At 48.7% G+C, this 21,452-nt stretch overlaps 2 protein-coding genes across 3 annotated transcripts in view; one reads left to right on the top strand and one right to left on the bottom strand.

Moving 5' to 3' along the window:
• Positions 1-12,497, top strand: part of CERS2 (ceramide synthase 2) — a 93,249-nt gene extending 80,752 nt beyond the window's left edge. The window contains exons 5-11 of one of the 2 annotated variants that reach the window (XM_048511196.1): positions 1,117-1,174; positions 1,305-1,355; positions 3,238-3,330; positions 6,319-6,447; positions 7,527-7,633; positions 8,659-8,812; positions 11,264-12,497. In XM_048511196.1, the coding sequence (XP_048367153.1) occupies positions 1,117-1,174; positions 1,305-1,355; positions 3,238-3,330; positions 6,319-6,447; positions 7,527-7,633; positions 8,659-8,812; positions 11,264-11,419 (748 nt within the window). In that variant the 3' untranslated portion in view covers positions 11,420-12,497. Of the gene's footprint in view, positions 1-1,116; positions 1,175-1,304; positions 1,356-3,237; positions 3,331-6,318; positions 6,448-7,526; positions 7,634-8,658; positions 8,813-11,260 lie in introns of both variants that reach the window. The other variant, XM_048511187.1, reaches the window with a different exon arrangement.
• A 2,100-nt stretch (positions 12,498-14,597) lies between these two features.
• The window catches only part of SETDB1 (SET domain bifurcated histone lysine methyltransferase 1), a 43,352-nt gene continuing 36,497 nt past the window's right edge, over positions 14,598-21,452 (bottom strand). The window contains exons 10-14 of the mRNA XM_048503871.1: positions 21,100-21,235; positions 18,899-19,067; positions 18,353-18,555; positions 16,922-17,010; positions 14,598-14,908 (exon numbers count right to left, since the gene is read on the bottom strand). Coding sequence (XP_048359828.1) covers positions 14,791-14,908; positions 16,922-17,010; positions 18,353-18,555; positions 18,899-19,067; positions 21,100-21,235 — 715 coding nt within the window. The 3' untranslated portion in view covers positions 14,598-14,790. The remainder of the gene's footprint in view (positions 14,909-16,921; positions 17,011-18,352; positions 18,556-18,898; positions 19,068-21,099; positions 21,236-21,452) is intronic.

Below are 21,452 nucleotides of genomic sequence, written 5' to 3'. Positions count from 1 at the left end.
ACCAGCCCACCCAACGGTGGGCTCACCAGTCCAGGCACCCCTGAAGCCATTTTGGGGCCAGCCAAAACAGCCACCCCCATCCCCTGAGCCTGCCCAAATTACATTTATGTCATATCCACCTCTCTAATCTGGAGAATCGGGTTTGATTCCCCACTCTGCCACTTGAGCTGTGGAGGTTTATCTGGTGAACCAGATTAGCTTGTGCACTCCCACACAGGCCAGCTGGGTGAGCTTGGGCTAGTCAACAGTTCTTTGGAGCTCTCTCAGCCCCACCCACCTCGCAGGGTGTTTGTTGTTGGGGAGGGGGGGAAAGGAAAGGAGTTTGTAAGCCCCTTTGAGTCTTCTTACAGGAGAGAAAGGAGGGGGGATATAAATCCAAACTCTTCTTCTTCTTCTTCAAAACAAATGAATTTGACACCCCTGGTTTAGAAGCCTCAGCACCGAAGGCATGAAAAGCAGATTGTTAGTGGGAGGTGGTCCTTCTCTCCCTCCCCTTGCCCTTATACAACACTAAGTTACTCTCCCATCCCTACAAGTTACAACAGCAGCTTTAGATGTGGGCTGGGAAATTTGGCTAACCTTTTGCCAGGTCTACATCTCCCTCTGCTAGGTTCTCTTGGGGGTTAGCAGCATTTCTTCTAGCCTGTGATAGCAGAATTGGGGTCTGGACCACTAGACGATAGGTGGCGGGTCACAGAACTGAAGAATGCTCCTCCCTACACACCCACGCAGATAATGCACTTTCAATCCACTTTCACAATTGTTTGCAAATGCATTTTTGCTATTCCACACAGTAAAATCCAGCTGCCAAGTGGATTGAAAGTGCATTGTTCTGGGGTAAGTCTCTCCCTGCATGCTGAAAGTTAGGTTATCAGGGGAGGCTCTGGCCTTGATATGCTAGGTTTCTGTTGTGAGTGATTTTAAAAAAACAAAGTATTTTATCCTTTTAAAGTGCAGGGGTTGAGAGGGAAATCCCAGGGAGGCCCATAAGAAGTGTGTTCAGTTTCTAAATGATGTTCAAGGTTTTAAAATTCATATTTAGTATTTCTCCCCCCCCCCCCGCCCCCCGTGGTTTTCATCTGTTCAGGAAAAAATTCCCTGTGCTTCCTTTTTCAGTTGGAGATTCACCTTTTACCTTCTTGCTTTCATTGCTGGCATGTGTGTTCTTGTAGATGTAAGTACAACTGTGTTTTTTTCTATTCACCCTCCCCCTTTAAATCCCCTTTTGAAAACTTCTGAATCATCTTCTGCTATGTCTTCCTAACTCATTCTTGGCTTCTCTCTTTGCCCTCCTGCTCTTACAGAAACCTTGGTTTTATGACTTGCAGAAAGTTTGGGAAGGTTACCCCTCTCAGGTAAGTCACTCGAATATCTCAAGATGCAGGGGCGTACCGCCGAGGGGGACATATGAGGTCAAATGTCCCCGGGCTGCAGCCATTTAGTCACGTGGGGGGTGGAAAATCTCACCCAGCACCTCTCCTCCTTCCCCCCAGTGATGGTGACCTGGCGCAAAAAAATTGTTTGGTCATGGTTGGGGGGCAGAAAGCTCAGGTTTTGCGCCAGTCTACATTTTCCCTAAATACGCCTCTGTCAAGATGCAAACGCTCACGCAGAAGCCCCCCTATGGGCACCCTGTTAGCAATACGCTGGACTAAAGGCAGAACTGAATCCAAATTTCCACTTCAGTGGCACAAGGCTGCCTGGTGTGGATCTGTCTGAGTCTCTGACCTGGCCTGACTTCTTTTTGCTGAAGTCTGACTGGCGTTATCACCCCCTTACAGACACTCAAGCCTGATAATGAGGAATGAGCGTTCATGTTTATGGAAAGAGAGGAAAGCCAGGATTTTTTTAAACATGAGAGGTGGTTGACAGTAAGAACATAAGAACATAAGAACGAGCCTGCTGGATCAGACCAGAGTCCATCAAGTCCAGCTCTCTGCTACTCGCAGTGGCCCACCAGGTGCCTTTGGGAGCTCACGTGCAGGAGGTGAAAGCAATGGCCTTCTGCTGCTGCTGCTGCTCCCGAGCACCTGGTCTGTTAAGGCATTTACAATCTCAGATCAAGGAGGATCAAGATTGGTAGCCATAGATCAGGGGTAGGGAACCTGCGGCTCTCCAGATGTTCAGGAACTACAATTCCCATCAGCCTCTGTCAGCATGGCCAATTTGCCATGCTGGTAGGGGCTGATGGGAATTGTAGTTCCTGAACATCTGGAGAGCCGCAGGTTCCCTACCCCTGCCATAGATCGACTTCTCCTCCATAAATCTGTCCAAGCCCCTTTTAAAGCTATTCAGGTTAGTGGCCATCACCACCTCCTGTGGCAGCATATTCCAAACACCAATCACACATTGCGTGAAGAAGTGTTTCCTTTTATTAGTCCTAATTCTTCCCCCCAGCATTTTCAATGAATGCCCCCTGGTTCTAGTATTGTGAGAAAGAGAGAAAAATTTCTCTCTGTCAACATTTTCTACCCCATGCATAATTTTATAGATTTCACTCATATCCCCCTCAGCCGTCTCCTCTCCAAACTAAAGAGCCCCAAACGCTGCAGCCTCTCCTCATAAGGAAGGTGCTCCAATCCTTCAATCATCCTCGTTGCCCTTCTCTGCACTTTTTCTATCTCTTCGATATCCTTTTTGAGATGTGGCGACCAGAACTGAACACAGTACTCCTCGTGCGGCCGCACCACGGCTTTATATAAGGGCATGACAATCCTTGCAGTTTTATTATCAACTCCTTTCCTAATGATCCCCAGCATAGAGTTTGCCTTTTTCACAGCTGCCCTGCATTGAGTTGACATTCCCATGGAACTATCAACTAAGACGCCCAAATCCCTTTCCTGGTCTGTGACTGATAGCAGGGGCTGATGGGAATTGTAGTCCAGGAACATCTGAAGCGCCAGATTCGAGCACCTAGAAATTAAGAGAAGCAGACTCCAATCTGTAGAACGGGCTTTAATTCCACATTCCCTCCACACGAGCGGCAAACTCTGATCTGGACAGCCAGGTTTGATTCCCCACTCTTCCACATGCCCAGGGGACTCTAATCTGGAGGACCGGGTTTGTTTCCCCACTCCTCCACATGAAGCCTGCTGGGTGACCTTGGGCTAGTTTCCGTTCTCTCAGCCCCACCTGCCTCACAAGGTGCCTGTTTTGAGGAGGGGAGGCGATTATCAGCTGCTTTGAGATGCCGTAAAAGTTGGGTATAAAAAAACCCGACTCTTCTTCTTTTTCCAGAACCTCCTCCCTTCCCAGTACTGGTACTATGTCCTCGAGCTGTCCTTCTACTGGTCCCTACTTTTCAGTGTTGCTTCAGATGTGAAGCGGAAGGTAGGTTTGTTTAGAGATGAATTTGGGGTACGCCGAACACTGGGCACCGAGGTGCCCTCTTGATCCTGGATTTGTTTAGGAGTGAATTTGGGGTATTAGAGAATATCCCACAAAATGAGCGTTGCTGTCGTTTCTGTCCTGATACAACTGATTCACTTTCTCATATTCTGCTTCACTGTTCAAAATACAACAACATCAGAACTGATTTGAGAACTGTATTACCAACAGGATTTATGCTCCTGTCTGATAAGATAAAAATGGCTAAGCTTCTAAGTAACTCTAATGCTGAAATCTCTGAAGCTGTTGCTACATTTTTACTCTGTGTACTGCAAGTTGTGCAATAGTGATCTTTTAATTGTATTTGGAATTTATGACACACACCGGTTTTATGCCTAATAAAGGATTTGGATTTGGGGTACGCTCAACTCTGGGCACCAGGATGCCCACTAGACAGGGGTGTACTGCCCATGGGGAGAGGGGTGTGGGTGAAATGACCCCGGGCACAAAATTGCCCCCACCTCCTTCCTCCCCTGCGATGACCCGACTCGGAAGAGCTGGGTCAGTGGTGGGGGGGGGGAGGTGCCTAAAGACAGAGCCGACCTGCTGCCAGGACCCAACCTGCTGCCGTGGCGCCTGTCCAAGCGGCCTCCTTCCCTCCTCAGGCTCTCTGAGGTGGGGGCAGCTTGGACGGTTGCCATGGCAGCAGGCCAGCCCATGAGCCCGCCTGCTGCTGCAGTGCCTGTCTGAACCACCCCTGTGTCCTGCCCCCGAGAGCAGAGTGGTGGTGCCTGGAGCAGGTGTTGTCCCCGGGCGCCATTTCCCCCCCGATACTCCCTGCCACTTGATCCACGCTTGTTCGCAGTTGGGTCCTGCCTGTCTTTCCCAGGAACAGCAGCACTTTGGTACGGGGGCGGAGTCTTTCCCCCTTTGCAAGGGGGGTAAGCAGCTCACCCCACAGAGGAAAAGCGTTGCTCTTCAGGGGAATGAATGGCACTCTGGCTTCCAGTCCTGCCGTTTTAAGCAGAGCTCCTCAATTGGCATCAGGTTTCGCTGTGTGCAATCGGAGCCTGACGGCAATCAGATCTGGAACACAGACCGGTTTTGAGTGTTTGTTTTTTTGCTCAACGAGGCCCAAGTTTGCTTTATGGTCAGCTTTGAACAGAGAGCTTTTTGATTGTGGCCGGTGAGGGCATTTGGGGTAACAGTCCAGCATTCACTAACACTCGACCACAATTATTCTCCCTGTTCGATTTCAAGTCATTTTTGTAATGATTTGATTCTTCTTTGTATAATACTTAGCCCCACGCAGGATTGGACTGTCTTTTTTGAAAATAAATGAATATCTAAATAATAGTTACTGGTGTAGTGGTTACGAGCAGGCTCACTCTAATCTGGAGAACCGGGCTTGATTCCCCGCCCTGCCACTTGAGCTGTGGAAACTTCTCTGGGGAACCAGATTAGCTTGTGCAGTCCAACACATGGGTGACTTTGGGATAGTCACAGCTCTTTGGAGCTCTCTCAGCCCCACCCACCTCACAGGGTGATTGTTGTGGCGGGGGGGGGGAGGGAAAGGAGATTGTAAGCCTCTTTGAGTCTCTTTTCAGGAGAGAAAGGGGGGGATATAAATCCAGACTCTTCTTCTCTTCTTTTGTTCGAGGGGAGGGTGGAAACGGGACACACCAGCAGAGTCGAGTTAGGCATTTTCCAAATTGTTGACATGCCCAGCCCAAAAGTTCACCATCATGGGTTTAGGTTTTCTGATTTTTATTTTGTATTATGGATCTGTGCTGTTTTATCTTTTGAGTGTTACAGTGATGGTGTCCTTCCAGCTGCCACAGGGGGGCGCCACTGCCGTTTTAAAGTAATTAAAAAATGCATGGGCCTGATCCTGGCCACTGAGCGTCCTTGCTTGTCGTATCAAGCTCAGGGAGAGGGGAAGATGCAGCCGCTTTGGCAGGACAGGATGCAAGTACCTCAGACCTGATACCTACGGGACCGTCTCACCCCTTACGTCCCGAGTCGTGCCCTCCGCTCTGCAGAGGCGAATCTACTGGTGGTCCCCGGCCCCTCCATAATGCGGCTGGCCTCCATGCGGCTGGCCTCCCCTCCATAATGCAGCTGGCCTCCACACGGGCCAGGGCGTTTACGGCCCTGGCCCCTGCCTGGTGGAACGCCCTTCCTCCAGCTGTCCGGGCCCTGCGGGACCTTGGAGAGTTCCGCAGGGCCTGCAAAACGGTGCTGTTCCACCGGGCTTTTGAGGGGGCCAGCTGCTGAGCCCGCCCCTCGTGTCGTCCTGCACACTGGCTATCTATTGGACCATCTGCCAATCCCCTCCCTTCCCAGGGTTTGATCACTGGGGTTGGGTGCCAGACGTCTTCTATTATTAATCAAATTATTTATTGAAGGCTACTACTGCTGCCGTAGTTTTATAGTTTTAAGGCCTTGTATTTTAACTGGGGTTATTCGATTTGTCTTATTGTATTGTTTGTTGTGCACCGTCCTGAGCCCTTTGGGGGTAGGGCAGTTTACCAAATCGAATAAATAATAATAATAATGATGATGATGATGATGATGATGATGATGATGATGATGATGATGATGATGATGATGATGATGATGATGATGATGATGATGATGATCAGCATCAGCATCAGCATCAGCATCAGCATCAGCATCATCGTCATCCGGATTGGGCTCTTGTGACATTTTGAAATGTTGTTCCAAACGGCAGTGGCATCCTCACGGTGGTAACGAGAGCGCCATTGCGTCACACGCGGCTCTTTGTCTTCCGTTGGTGTCTGACACAGCACAGAGAACGATGAGAAGCAATACGGAAATGATAATCTCGTTTGGCAAAAAGATGGGAGCGATGCACCTCCTTTTGTGGGCGTGATTCGGCTTTTCAGATAGGTAGAAAGGAACGAGAGCAGCGCACGGCGTCTCAGGACTGGCCTCCCTTTGATGAAAGGTGATCTTTGTTTCCCGTAGGATTTCACAGAGCAAATCATCCATCACGTGGCAACCATCGTCTTGATTACCTTCTCCTGGTTCACAAATTACATTCGGGCCGGGACTCTGGTTATGGCCTTGCACGATTCCTCGGATCACCTGCTAGAGGTGAGGGACTCTTCCCCCCCCCCTCCCCAAATCCCTATCTGGTCCTCATGTCATCATCAGTTGCAAAGACGAGAATTCCAGTGCTTGAACTGGGAAGGTGAATTTCTCATCCCAGCACCTTTCTGAACCGGCCCCGGTGTAATACAGTGAAACCATTTCCTTGCATATATGGGGATAAGAATTTGGGGCAGTCACAGTTGGGGGGGCATCCTAAAAATTCAGGGTTGGCTCCTTCTCTTTGGGCTTGCTGTAGCTCTCTGTGCTGTTCCCAAACCTGAGAGCCAGCGTGGTGTGGTGGTGAAGAACAGGTGGATTCTAATCTGGAGAACTGGGTTTGATTCCCCACTCCTCCACCTGAATGGCTGAGACTTATCTGGTGAACCAGATGTGTTTCTGTGCTCCGACATTCCTCTTTGGGCCGTTGACAGTTCTCTCTGAACTTTTTCAGCCCCACCTACCTCACAAGGGATCTGTTGTGGGGAGAGGAAGGGAAAGGAGTTTGTAAGAAGAAGAAGAGTTTGGATTTATATCCCCCCTTTCTCTCCTGTAGGAGACTCAAGGTAACTTACAAGCGCCTTCCTCTCCCCACACCTTGTGAGGTGGGTGGGACTGAGAGAGCTCCGGAAAGCTGTGACTAGCCCAAGGTCACCCAGCTGGCGTGTGTGGGAGTGCACAGGCTAATCTGAATTCCCCAGATAAGCCTCCACAGCTCAGGCAGCAGAGCTGGGAATCAAACCTGGTTCCTCCAGATCAGAGTGCACCTGCTCTTAGCCACTGCTCTTAGCCACTACGCCACTGCTGCTCCCTGAGTCTCCTTACAGGAGAGAAAGATGGGATATAAATCCAAACTTCTTCTTGCAAGTACTGGTGGTCCCAAGCAAGGAATGCTCTAAACATGGATTGGTAATTCCATCCCCTCCTGTGACATTGACGGCTGAACCCCGGCTGAGCATTGCACCTTTGTTGAGATGCGCTGAGCTGTCTCTGGGGTATCTTCTGTACAAAACCGGCCCTGGCTTCTCGTCTGATTATTTTTATTGAGGGGGTTTGGGTCCTCCTCTTCTCCTTTCTCTTTGCAGTCTGCAAAGATGTTTAACTACGCCGGCTGGAAAGATACATGCAACAACCTTTTCATCGTGTTTTCTGTGGTCTTCTTCATTTCACGGCTCATCATCTTTCCCTTCTGGTGAGACATTCTCATTTGTGTGTGTGTGTTTGTGTGTGTGGTGGGGGGATAAGACCAGAGACGTATCTACGGAAAATGTAGCCTGGTACAAAATCTGTGTTTTCTGCCCCCCGCCTCCATATGGGCGGCTGCCCTCTCCCCGCCGCCCCACACGACCAAACAACTTTTTTGGCACAAGGTCATCAGGGAAGGGGGGGCGATTTTCCACCCCCCACGTGACTAAATTGCTGCAGCCCACGGACATTTGACCCCGCTTGTCCCACTGGGCGGGTACTCCCCGGGTAACACATTTGTAAGGGCCGGTGAAAACAGATTTGTCTCCCAAGTTTGCTTTGGAGGTTTGCTCCAGTTCATGAGCCTGTGTGGGGGAGGGGGCGGTCTAGAACCGGACAGACCTGCGTTTGGATCCCTGCTCTGCCATGACGATCAATGGCGGATTCATACTCGTTGAAGCTAGCCTACCTCGCAGTGTTGTTGTCAGGATACAGTGGAGGAAATGTGATATATGCCAGCGTGGAGGAAGGGTGGGATGAGAATGGATGGGCTGACACACACACCCCACACCCCCAACCAAGCATTGCTTCACTAAACCCTGCTTTGACTCCCAAAGCTCTTAAAAGCTCATACCCAGTCCAAATTGGCTACCCTCTGAAACGTGTCTTCTAAGAACCATAAAGAACATCTGGCCTCCGTGGGTACGCAAAGGGGGGAGGGAGGGGTTGAAGCCATCTGCAAGTTTTAGTATTTTATGTATTATTATATGTTTTAAATTGTTTTTATGACTGATGGACACCGCCCTGAGCCTTTGGGGGAGGGCAGTAAATAAATATGACAGACAGACAGACAGACAGACAGACAGACAGACAGACAGACCGTGTTCCTGGATCAGGCAAAGATGCATTTAAGCCTCATGATGGCCAAAAATTGAACATATGGAACAAAGCTGATCACTTGCCCGTCTGCCCTATTTGGGGCCGGGGTTGCAGCTGGGGAATAATTTCCACTTTCCCCTCTTTTTCGACCAGGATCCTGCGCTGCACCATCATCTACCCCCTGGACTTGTACCCGGCCTTCTTCGGCTACTATTTCTTCAACTCCATGATGATTGTCCTTCAGTGTCTGCACATGTTTTGGGCATACTACATCCTGCGGATGGCCCAGAAATTCATAACTGGAAAGGTAAGTTGGCTGGGTTTTGTTCATTTGTTTTTAAACTTCTGTTTCTCTGGAATAAAGGAAAGGGTGGGGGAACTTCAAATTCTTACGTCTCCCTGACCCCCCCCCCACCCCCGACCTGTCTTCAAGAAACAAACAGGAACTCCTAGTACAGGGGTCTGCAACCTGCGGCTCTCCAGATGTTCATGGGCTACAATTCCCATCAGCCCCTGCCAACATGGCTGATTGGCCATGCTGGCAGGGGCTGATGGGATTTGTCGTCCACGAACATCTGGAGAGCCGCAGGTTGCAGACCCCTGCCCTAGTAGAATTGGCGCTGTTTTGCATGTAATTCTGCTTAGGGGGGCATAGTGAGAGATGGGGGGTAGGGGCAGTTTTCCACATGTTTTTATGATTCTGTAATCCGAATTTTATTGCATAGTGTGGCGCCCATGGTATCCACAAGGTATTTTTAGGAAATGGGTGGGAAACTTGGCTTCTGATTGGCTGACAGATTAAAATAAAACTGTTTCAGTGGCAGCTGATATCCACAATGGTGGATTTATTCTCTCTTGCTCCTCTTCCCCTGGTGTATATTATAAATTATCCCCATTCTCTGTTGCGCTTCAGTTTCCTCTCCTGAGGCGGCCATTTTGTAATTGTGCCCACCACCCTCTGTCAGAATTCCCAAAGTACCCACAGGCTCAGGAAGGTCATGGACTCCCAGTTTATCGGGTGTCCCACCCTCTTGATTATATTGATAATCAATCAAATCAATCAAACCATAATGCTGGGACTCTTACCTCAGGCTTCTTTACTGTGCAGTGGGGCCGTAGAGGGGTCTCCTCATGTTTCCCCATTTACACATGAGGAGACACATCAGTGCCTGCTGAATTTTCCTGGGTCTCTGCTTTTCCTGGTCCTCTTAACTCCACCCATCAGCTCACTCTTAAAGGCACAGATCTCATCCCCACTCCCATGAAAGAGGCAAAGCCATTATCTGGACCACACTCTGCTGAAGAAGAGGATCATGTCCTAGAACTGACATTCTCCCCACACACACACACACACATCATACACTTCCTGCCACTGCTGCTGCGGGTGGAGAGAGAGGCTTGTTATTTTTATATATCTTGGTATTTTAATATGCGTGCATTAGATCTGTCCTTATTTTGATCGATCTAATGTGGTACAAATGCTTGAAGTTGAAATAAAGTTTTTAAAAGCCCTGCCGATTATTAGAGAGGGCGGAAGTAGAGCAGGGGAGGTGGGGTGGAGCTAAGAAGCCCAAAGTAAAGAATAACGCAGGGCCATTTCTTTTGTCTTCCTGTGAAGAAAGGGGAAAAGTCGCTCTTCGCCCACTCTCACAAACAGCGAAGGTTATGGGATCTGCCACACAGTGACTGTGGTGTGTGTGTGTATGTGTGTGTCTGCAACAAAAGCTCTGTCCCCCCAAAAATATCCCTTTAGCGCGGGGCAGAGCACCAGTGTACCTTAGCCTTAGACTCTGTAATCTGCCTTGTATTTCATTGAGAAAGACCGATTATAAATAAGGTTAATAATAATAATAACTGGAGCATTTAAACAGACCCAATAGCTAGCCGAAAGGCTACTGTGTCATAGAGAACATAAGAACATAAGAACTAGCCAGCTGGATCAGACCAGAGTCCATCTAGTCCAGCTCTCTGCTACTCGCAGTGGCCCACCAGGTGCCTTTGGGAGCTCACATGTAGGATGTGAAAGCAATGGCCTTCTGCGGCTGTTGCTCCCGATCACCTGGTCTGTTAAGGCATTTGCAATCTCAGATCAAGGAGGATCAAGATTGGTAGCCATAGATTGACTTCTCCTCCATAAATCTCCATAAATAAAGAAGAACGTAAAGCGAGAAAGTGAGAAGCATGCGCAGGGCAAGAGGAAGTGCTTTGGGGCAGGAAATTTTGCCCTGATGCACCTCCTCTCTCAGCGCGCTGCAAAGAAGAAGTGCATCAGGACAAGATTTCTTGCCCCGATGCACTTCTGTTCCCACTGTGCACCAGAGTGCCAGTTGGGTAAATTGGCCATTGTGTTCTTTGAGACTCGCTTTTGGATCTTTTGTGTTTTGTCACATGGATATATGCACGTAATATATTTGGTTGTTTTTTGTTAACACTTTGCAGACCTCTTAGCTTTGTAATTTCTTGCTTGCTTTCTTTTGTGACAGGACCTCTCTCTCCTTTCCTTTTGATTCCTAGAGTTATTCCCTTCTCACTTCTGTACAGTTCTAGGAATCATCAGGAACTCGGTATCCAAAACGTCCTGTAAATAGACGAGGCCTTGTTTTTCTTTTGGGTTTTGCTGTAGTATTTTGCTGTCTCCCCCTTCCCAAAACCCAAAATTCACGCCAGGCAACCTACTCAGCAGGAAGTTGAACAAGAAGGTCTTTTGGTCACTTCCCATTTTGTGATTTCTTTTTTTCTTTCTTAACTGTCACAGCAGATGGTGAAGGATGAACGTAGTGACCACGACGAGACCGATAACACCGAGGAAGAAGAGAAAGAGGAGGTGGGGGCTCCAGCAGGGGGCAGCACCAAAAATGGCCCCCTCACCAACGGGCACCCTGTCTTGAACAATAACCACCGGAAAGTCGACTGATTTCCCTAACCCACTCCGGTTCCAGCAGACCCGTCGTTTCACTGCAAGCTGAGGATTTTGAGACTGTACCGAAAACTTTCTGCCGAGGCGAACTTAATTCCACCGAGAGCGGAAGGGGGCCTTCCCATTTCCGGCGTTTGACCCCTTCCTAAATGTTGGTGGCTGCGCCGGTCTCATCATGCACCAAGGCAGGAAGGGGGTTGGAAGCTCCTGCTGTCTTGCGGTTCTCGAAAAGCTGTCCTACCGGCCTCTGTTTGTGGACAGGAGCGGCAACTGAAAAGTTGGCGTCTTGTGGGGTGGGGAGATGGACGGTCTCTTTCTCTGGCCCTCAGTCCTTCACCAAACTGCCTTAAAAGATTTGGGGGTGAAGATGAACCCCAAGACTGCTGCCTTTTGATTTTCCCCCCTTCCCCCCCAAAAAACCCCCTACAAATTCACTCATGACCCGAAAGGTCCACAGGAAGTGCTGTGTGATCACGCTGACCTCCCCCTACTACACCCTCTTCTTTCTAATTCTGCTTTCAGTAACCACCCCTTCAATGACACAACGTCTTCTTGCAAATCACCATCCTCACTGAAATTTCCTTTCCGTGCCAAACACTTGACACATTTTTAATAAGATGGGCTTCGGCTCTCTGACTTCCCTTCCTGCTGTTCCCCCAAGAATCCAGGCACAGGGGAAAGAACCTGAAAAACCTCACGGCGCACCTATGTAGGATTTTTTTGAAGGGGGGGGAGAGAAAAGTTTGGGATGCGCATCAGTTATCTGTCGCACCCAGGTCTTTATGCGGCAACTCTGCTCTGGACTCAGCTGGTTTAAGGAGGAGGGTGGGCATCAGGTTTACACAAGAGTAGGACCCTAATCCCCGCTTCCTGGCCCTAAAAAGAGGAAAAAAAAACACAAACTGGGGCTCAGCTAGAAAGATGGGCCCAAGCTCCCAGGAGCAGATGGCAAACTAACCTCTAGCCACAAAGGGCTTGTGTGTATGGAGGGGTACACTGTCTTCAGACCAAATTTTTTAAAAAGTTAAATATATTAAAAACCTAAATAAAACTAATAAACATCTGTTTAAGAAGAGCTACTTGGAAGTGTGTTGTTTTGGCTTTGCTATCCTTGCTGTTCCTTAGGGAAGGTTCAGGATTCGAATTCAGTAGCACTTAAGAGACCAACAAGATTAGTCCTAGAGCTTGCAGGCGTAATTGGCACTCCAGATGTTATGGACTACAATTCCCATCAGCCCCTGCTAGCATGGCCAATTAGCCATGCTGGCAGGGGCTGATGGGAATTGTAGTCCACAGCATCTGGAGTGCCAAAGGTTCGCCACCACTGTCCTAGAGTGTTGGCATTCTAGACTCGAAGTTCACTTCATCAAATACAAGCAGAAATGAAGATCTCTGATCTCTGGAATGGGAGGGATGTTGCAAAAAAAGGGATCGGGATACTATGAAGGTGATTATGTTTTGAATGGGATCTATGTACCCCGACCCCTGAAAACCTTATTGGTCTCTAAGCTGCTATGGATTCCAATCTTGGTTTTTTATTGCATACCAGGAATAGATAAAGGCTACCAAATTAAAAACTGCTGTATAGCAAAAATACATGTGCATTTATTCACATTAAAATCATCATATCGTGGCAGACGATCCATGATAGTCTGCCTTGCGTGTATAAAATCACAATGACTTAAATACAAAGACATCCTACGTCACACTTTATGACCTAAAACCAAACACGTTTTGGCCCACTGGCCTTCTTCAGTGATCAAAAGTGATAATACAATGTGTGTGCTACCCGATTACAAGTACAAATGAATCATTTAAATGACGGAGATCAACTATTAGATGGTTGTATACTATTGGCACCCAGGTCTTCAACATGAAACCAGTGTCCACTCAAAATGAATAATACAGTGTGCCAGTCATGCCAAATTCTGTAATGGCAGCATCCTTTAATACCTCTGTTCAAAAGGGTTTCTTTAAGTCAGGAACAATAAGTTTAGGTTGGAAAGTGTGACACGGGATCTTTTGTGTTAAGCCACTGAGATTTGCATGTGTTTTGCCCTCTTCAGAGCTCGCTACTGAAATTCATTCGGTCAGTTTTGGCCCAGCTCTCTAATCTGTCCAGGTCATTTTGAATTCTGACCCTGTCCTCTGAGGTATTAGTTACCCCTCCTAATTTGGTATCATCTGCAAATGTGATTAGCATGCCCTCTATTCCATCATCCAAGTTACTGATAAAAATATTAAATAGCACTGGGCCCAGGACAGAACTGTGTGGCACCCCACTAGTCACTTCTCTCCAGGATGAAGATGAGCCATCTGTCGACCAATTACAAATCCATCTAACAGTAGCATTGTCTAGCCCACATTTTACTTGCTTGCAAAAATATCTTTGAGGACTTTGTCAAAGGCCTTACTGAAATCAAGGTACGCCACATCCACAGCATTCCCTTTATCTAGTTTGTCACTCTATCAAAAAAAAAGAGAGATAGAGATAAGATTAGTCTGGCATGACCTGTTTTTGAGAAACCCCGTGTTGACTTTTAGTGATCACAGCATTCCCTTCTACGCGCTTACAGACTGTCTGTTTAATTATTGGCTCTAGAACTTTTCCTGGTATTGATGTCAGGCTGACTGGGCGGTACTTGTTTGGGTCCTCTTTTTCCCCCTTTTTGAAGATGAGGACAACATTAGCTCTCCTCCACTGGGACTTCTCCTGTTCTCAAGGAGTTCTCAAAGATTATAGCAAGTGGTTCTGAGATTACTTCTGCAAGTTCTTTTAATACCCTGGCCTACAGTTCATCAGGCCCTGGAGATTTGAATTCATTTAAAGTAACCAGGTGTTCTTGTACTACCTTTTTATTTCTTCTGTGCTGAATTTTCCATTTCCCCTGGTTGAGCACTGTTTTCCTTTGGGGAAAAGACCGAAACAAAGAAAGCGTTGAGTAGTTCTGCCTTTTCTCTGTTCGCATTTTGCCGTCTTCTCCACGCAGTGACCCTACCGTATCCTTTTTCTTCCCTTTGCTACGGACTTAGCCAAAAAAGCCTTTTAAAAAAATTGTTTTTAACCGCTCTGGAAAGCCTGAGCTCATTCTGCACTTCAGCTGTTCTGACTTTCTCCCTAAACATCCTGGCTTGAGTTTGTGTGAAACAAGTCCTGCAGCAAGACAGGCCGAACTTTAATAAAGAGCGACATTTTATTACATGAACAAAAAACAAGGAAAACATCAAAGCAACAACATAAACGGAGGCGCTTTTGCAACATGTGACATCGGTACAACCAACAGCAAAATGCAAACAAGAACTGTGGGTTCTGAAGAGGGGGGGAGGCATGGGGAAAGCGGATGAGAGCAAGGAAACCTCGTTCCTCTTTACAGCAAGCGCCCGCGGCATTCGATAGCTCCACAACAACACAGGAGCTCCTTCCCTTCCACGCTGCCCACTTCGTAGTTATAATCCCACGTGAGCTCCGACCCAGCTCGGATCCGCCTGCGGGAATGAAATAGGGAAATGGTGAGAGAGGTTGTGCCCGTGGCACAGTGGCTAGTTCACTAAGACCGCAGGGAAAGGCACCTCTTACAGTCCCACCAATTAAAGATACTTGTCTGGTGAGCTCACAAGGCAGGGCCTTTTGGGTGGCAGCCCCACAATTACGTAGCAAACTCCCAACAGAAGTGGGCCTGGCTGCCTCACTATCGATCTTTGGGAAACAGATGGGCATATTTATTTAGGACTGTAGAAGAAGAGAAGAGGAGTTTGGATATATTCCCAGCTTTCCTGTAGGAGACTCAAAGGGGCTTACAATCTCCCCACCACCACCACCACCACAAACACCCTGTGAGGTGAGTGGGGCTGAGAGAGCTCTGAAGAACTGTGACCAGCTGAAGGTCACCCAGCTGGTGTGTGTTGGAGCGCACAAGCTAATCTGGTTTACCAGATAAGCATCCACAGCTCAAGTGGCAGAGCGAGGAATCAAACCGTTTATTTGTATTCTTTCCATGTTGAGTATTTGTGTTCTTTTCCACACTGAGTCTCATTCTGCACATGCAGAATAATGCACTTTCAAACTGCTTTCAGTGCTCTTTGAAGCTGTGCGGAATGGCAAAATCCACTTGCAAACAGTTGTGAAAGTGGTTTGAAAACGCATTATTTTGCGTGTGCGGAAGGGGCCTGAGTTAAGGCACAGCAACATAACTGGGCCGATGCTGTTGATGATAATGATATTTGTACATGTTGTGATGGTTGTACGTTGCCCAAAGCCTGAGGATGGGGAAGGGAGGCCTATAAATCAGTTAAATAAATAAATCCCTCAATTGTGAGTGTGCGTGCATGCATGTGTGCGTGTGAGAAAAAAATAAGGGGGAAAACACAGTTGTCAAATAAATAAATAAATGTCTACAAGGTTTTTTCCACTGTCCCAGAAGGTCAGTCCAGAACCAATGGATTGAAGTTAAATCAACAAAAGTTAGACAGTTAAAGCAGTTCCTTAGTGGAGCAGGCTTCCTTGGGAGGGCGTTGGCTCTCTTTCTTTGGCAGGTTTTTAAGCAGAGGCTAGACCAGGGGTCTGCAACCTGCGGCTCGCCAGATGTTCGTGGACTACAATTCCCATCAGCCCCTGCCAGCACGGCCAATTGTAGTCCATGGACATCTGGAGAGCTGCAGGTTGCAGACCCCTGAACGGACATCTGACAGCAGATCAGGACATCTGTGAACTTCGGCAGATCAGGAGAGGGAGAGAAGGGGTGAGCCAGCACTCGCGTCTCGTGGCCCTTTCTGAAGTGCTCAGGGAAATGCCAATCTCTACCTTTGGGGTCAGGAAGGAATTTTCCACCAGGCCTGATCAAGCAGGGAATCCTGGAGGTTTTCTGCCTTCCCCTGGCCATACAGCAGGGGGCGCTGGAGGGGAGAGTTAGTTGTGAATGTCCTGCATTGTGCAGGGGTTGGAACAGATGGCTCTTGAGGTTGCTTCCAGGTCATACTTCGACGTTTCCGGCATTGATTATCCCACCTTTTAAGTTTTAATAGCAGCTGTCAAAAAAGGGAGAGGGGACGAAATCTTCTTTGACAGTGGCTAAAGATCAGGAAAATCCTTTGCAGCGACGTTACCGTGTTTCCCCGAATATAAGACAGTGTCTTATATTAATTTTTGCTCCCCAAAATGCGCTATGTCTTATTTTCAGGGGATGTCTTATTTGTCCGCTCCACAGCTGCATGCTCTGATGTTCTGTTCAACGGGCATTCTTCCAAAGAAAAACTTTGCTACGTCTTACTTTCGGGGATGCTTTATATTTAGCACTTCAGCAAAACCTCTACTACGTCTTATTCTCAGGGCATGTCTTATTTTCGGGAAAACAGGGTAGTAATACAAACAAAATAACACAAAATTTCAGAAAAGGGGCAGGAAATTTGGCCAAGGCTCGCAGGGCCAGAAATAACGTTCCCTTCCCCCAATACAATCCACACAAGAGTGAGAAGTGAAGAAGGCAGGCCAACAGCTCTTACTTGCTCGCGAAGAAAGCCACCCACGGGAAACGGAGATCATGCGTGTCCACGAAGACGTTCTGGACAAAGAGGTTAGGGCTGCAGCTATGCTGGAAAGCGAAGAAAAGAAGGGGAGGGGGAGGGAGGGAGAAGACAATATGATTTTCAGAAAGGCAGAAAACATACAAAAGAGGAACCAGAGATTCATGATCTCCTTGTGTAAGTTCACCACATACTTTCAGAAGCATTCTGGTGGGTGTGCTACAATGACTGAACTATTTATTTTTAGGATGTTGTGGGTTTTCCAGGTTGTATGGCCGTGTTCCAGTATACAATGCAGAAAACCCACAACATCTTGGCTATTCAGGTTGTGAAAGCCTTCGACAATATATTTATTTTATTAGATTTATACCCCACCCATTCCCGGCCAAGGCCGGGCTTAGGGTGGCTTACAACAAAGTTAGACGCGCAAGCGATCTCTGAAAACAAATCCACATTTAAAACCTCGCGTTTACAATGGCGCACTGATCAGCATAATTTAGCCTAAAAATCCCTTCCATCTCCTCTTCTGACAGGAAGTACTCTCTATTTGCCAGGAGGAGAAGGGGGAGAGGTGCGCAAGTTGGAGATGTACAGAATAAAAGAGACAGGCTTCTTGTTGCTTCAATGGACTTGTGGGTGGCCTCAACCCAAGGCCTCGTGGAACATCCATCTTGCCGGCCCTGCGGACGGTGAAGGTGAAGGTGAAGAAGGTGAAAAAGGAGAAGGAGGAGAAGAAGAAGAAGGAGAAGAAGAAGGAGGAGGAGGAGGAGGAGGAGGAGGAGGAGAAGAAGAGGAGGAGGAGAAGAAGAGGAGGAGGAGGAGTTTGGATTTATATGTCACCTTTCTCTCCTATGAGGAGACTCAAGGTGGCTAACAAGCTCCTTTCCCTTCCTCTCCCCACAACAGGCACCTTGCGAGGCAGGTGGGGCTGAGAGAATTCTGGGAGAACTGTGACTAGTCCAAGGTCACCCAGCAGGAATGTAGGAGTGCGGAAACACATCTGGTTCACCAGATAAGCCTCTGCCACTCAGGTGGAGGAATGGGGAATCAAACCCGGTTCTCCAGATTAGAATCCACCTGCTCTTAACCACTACACCACGCTGATGTAGTGGATTCCACCTAAATATTAGGAAGAAATTTCTGACAGGGCTGTTTGAGAGTGGAATTCCCTGCCTCGGAGTGTGGCGGAGTCTCCTTCCTTGGAGGCTATTCAGCAGAGGCTAGATGGCCATCTGTCAGGAGTGCTCTGATTGTGTCTTCCTGCATGGACTGGATCGTGGGGTCTTCCAACTCTAGCATGGTTTTATATGGATAAACATTAATTTTTTAAAAAAATATATCAAAAGGAGCGTTCTGGTTGATCTTCTCTACAAAATGGTCAGTAAAAGAAGGCAAGGAGAGGAGGCTTACGTTAAGGTAGCGCCCAAGATTGCCCTCAAGTTTGGCATCGATGATGTAACAAGACTCCTCGCCGTCGTAGAACTGCCGCGTGCTCCTCCGGATGAGGAAGTTCTCCCCCGACGCCAGGTTGGTCGACTTGATGGCGATGCCGTGGGTCGACTTCAAGGCGAAGCCCCGAGTGGACTTTACAGCCACTTGCCTCTTCACGGGCCCTGCCGAACACACAGGGAGGGGGAAGGATCAAGGAAACGAGTCGATCACGGGGCCCGAAGAGATCTCAGAATGAGATCGGGAGGATCACCTGTTCCCACTGGAGTAGAGGCGTCTCTAGGCCTCTGTAGGCCGGTGAAAAATCGGAGTTTTCTGCCCCCTCCCCTCCTCTCCCCTCCCTGTATGGGCGGCCGCCCTCCCCCACCACGACCAAACAACGTTTTTTGCACCAGATCTTGAAGTCAGTGTATGGACCCAAGGGGAAGGGGTTTGGATTTTCGGAATGCAGCCCCCCTACAAACATCTTCCCAGTCGCCCCCTTTCACTCAATGTAGCAGGAATTACCGAGCCCAGAAGACATGTTCTTTTTCCCATCGGCCCCGTGTTCTTCCTCCGACCCGGAGGAAATGGTCTGGATGTCGTCGCTGTCGTTCGCGTTGCCCTGCGCTTGCCCTGAGGTGCCTTGCCCGTTGTCTCCGTCGCTGTCGGTGCTGCTCGAGAGCATCAGCACGTCCTGCCGAAGACAAGGAGAACCCCTCACCTGTCAATCACTTTCAATCCAACAAACCATCTTTCCCCCTATGCCCCTGTCTGGCCTCTGCGTTCTGCAGAGGCAAATTTGCTGGTCGTCTCTGACCCAGTGTTTCCCAACCTTTGCGACGTCGAGGTACCCTTGACCTCGCTCTTCATATCTCAAGGTACCCTTGAGGTTCATTTGAATTTTTTTTTGCATTTGTAATGGTTTTTTTCCTTTTTTGGCCTGTGGGTGGGGGGAGTGGCAAGCAGGGGGAGGGGAGGGAAAGCAGCATTGACAGCTGTGTTGTTGGTTTGCCTAAATTCGGCATGGATTTGGGGGGATTTAAAGGGAAAGCTCCCTTTAAATCTACCCCCTCAATCCACACCGCATTTAGGCAAATAAAACAATGCTGTTTTAAATGTTGTTTAAAGGAAGCCCATGAGGTTTCCAAAAACCCCTCCCCCCGCCCCTTTAAAATCCATTTGTTTCCGGTGGGGGGGGGGGGGGGCAGGTGGTAGCATTGTCAGGGTACCCCTGGGACGTGCTCATGGTACCCCAGGGTACTATGGAACCCTGGTTGAGAATCACTGCTCTGACCCCTCTACAGCGCGGCTGGTCTCGACCTGGGCCAGGGCTTTTACTGCTCTGGTCGCCACTGGTGGAATGCTCTACCTCCAGCCATCAGGGCCCTGCAAGGCCTAGAACAGTTCCACAGGGCCTGCAAGACCGAGCTGTTCCACCAGGCCATTGGGAAGGCCGGCTGCTACTGAGCTGTCCTCTTTATACCTTACAAATCTTTATACTTTCACAATCTGACTGATACCATCAATGCCTGATCCTCCCCTCAGGAGGTTAGAGTCGGAGTTTGTGTGGTCTGCCATCAGTATGTTTTGTAATTCTAATATGGAGCAGCAGTGGTGTAGGAGGTTAAGAGCAGGTGCACTCTGATCTGGAGGAACCGGGTTTGATTCCCAGCTCTGCCGCTTGAGTTGTGGAGGTTTATCTGGGGAATTCAGATTAGCCTGTGCACTCCCACACACGCCAGCTGGGTGACCTTGGGCTAGTCACAGCTTCTCGGAGCTCTCTCAGCCCCACCTACCTCACAGGGTGTTTGTTGTGAGGGGGGAAGGGCAAGGAGATTGTAAGCCCCTTTGAGTCTCCTACAGGAGAGAAAAGGTGGGATATAAATCCAAACTCTTCTTCTTCTTCTTGTGTTTTATATTTATTATTTATTTAGGGTTTTATATATGTTTAGTCTTGGATTGTACACTGCCCAGAGCCCTTCGGGGGCGGGCAGTATAGCAAAACCAACAATTAATTAATGAACTAACAAACCTTCTGAGTCCCCCTTCAAAATTTGCTCTATCTTCTCCGGCCTCCAGAAAGCCACAATCCAGCATATTGCCCACAGGTTCGTGGGCAGACTTGCCCCCCCCCCCCCCCGATCTTGCTCTGTTACCCACAAGAACCTCTGGGTTTTTTGTTTGTTTGTTTGTTTGGGGGGGGGGAGGGGAACTTAATCTAACGATGGCTCTTCACACACAAAGCAGCCTTATGCTGAAAAAGACCTCCCTAACCCCTCTCCGGAATCTCAGGTGGGGGTTTCCACATCAGCTGAACATGATTTCTAGGGACCGCCTCTTGAAGAGCTAAGCCAATACTCTTGTGGCAGTGAGGGTACCATCACCCCCTCCTCCATACGCATCCCAAATCCCAGGTAGGTTAAAATTAGGTTACCAGGTACCACTTCATCCACCTTGGAGAGAGGGGAAGAGGGACCGGCAGCTAGTTGTGGTCCACCCATCCTGGGAGGAAGGGTTGGGAGGGGGAGAAGGTAAGAGACCCGTCATCTGTCCGTAGCCCAACTACCTTGGGGGGAAGAATTGGGAAGGAGGGGGGGGGAAGGGGTCTGCCATTTTCTGCACACACACCCCCATGCAACTCAACGGTGTCTGCCTGGGGCACCAGTCCCCACCCAGCCCCGTGGAAGTTACGCCACTGGTGTACCAAACCCTGGTCAAAAACTTACATCTGCAGGGCTCTGCTGATGTGTCTCCATCTGCCTTCGGTTTTGATGCATGGCAGTTTTGCTGACTGGCCTCCGGATCCCTTCTGGTATCACTGGGTTCGGGTTGTAGCCATACACCCTGCTTGAACTGCTCACACTAGGAAATGACAAAAAAAAAATGGGGTTGTCAGTCACAGGATTTTTCTCAGCAGCCTACATTTCATCAGAGGCCAGGATAGTCAAGAGATGCCAGCAAGCTTAAGCGACGGCGTAAGAACGGGGTGAGAAAGCAGCAGGTCCTTACCGCTGAGCAATGAAGCCATCCATCATTGCCCTTTCAGCTAAGCAAATGCATACAGATGTAAAGAAGAATT

The sequence above is a fragment of the Sphaerodactylus townsendi genome, linkage group LG01 (genome assembly GCF_021028975.2).
Source record: "Sphaerodactylus townsendi isolate TG3544 linkage group LG01, MPM_Stown_v2.3, whole genome shotgun sequence".
Classification (NCBI taxonomy): Eukaryota; Metazoa; Chordata; class Lepidosauria; order Squamata; family Sphaerodactylidae; genus Sphaerodactylus; species Sphaerodactylus townsendi.
Note: the sequence above shows the minus strand (reverse complement) of the source record. Positions and strands in the feature narration are given on the sequence as shown.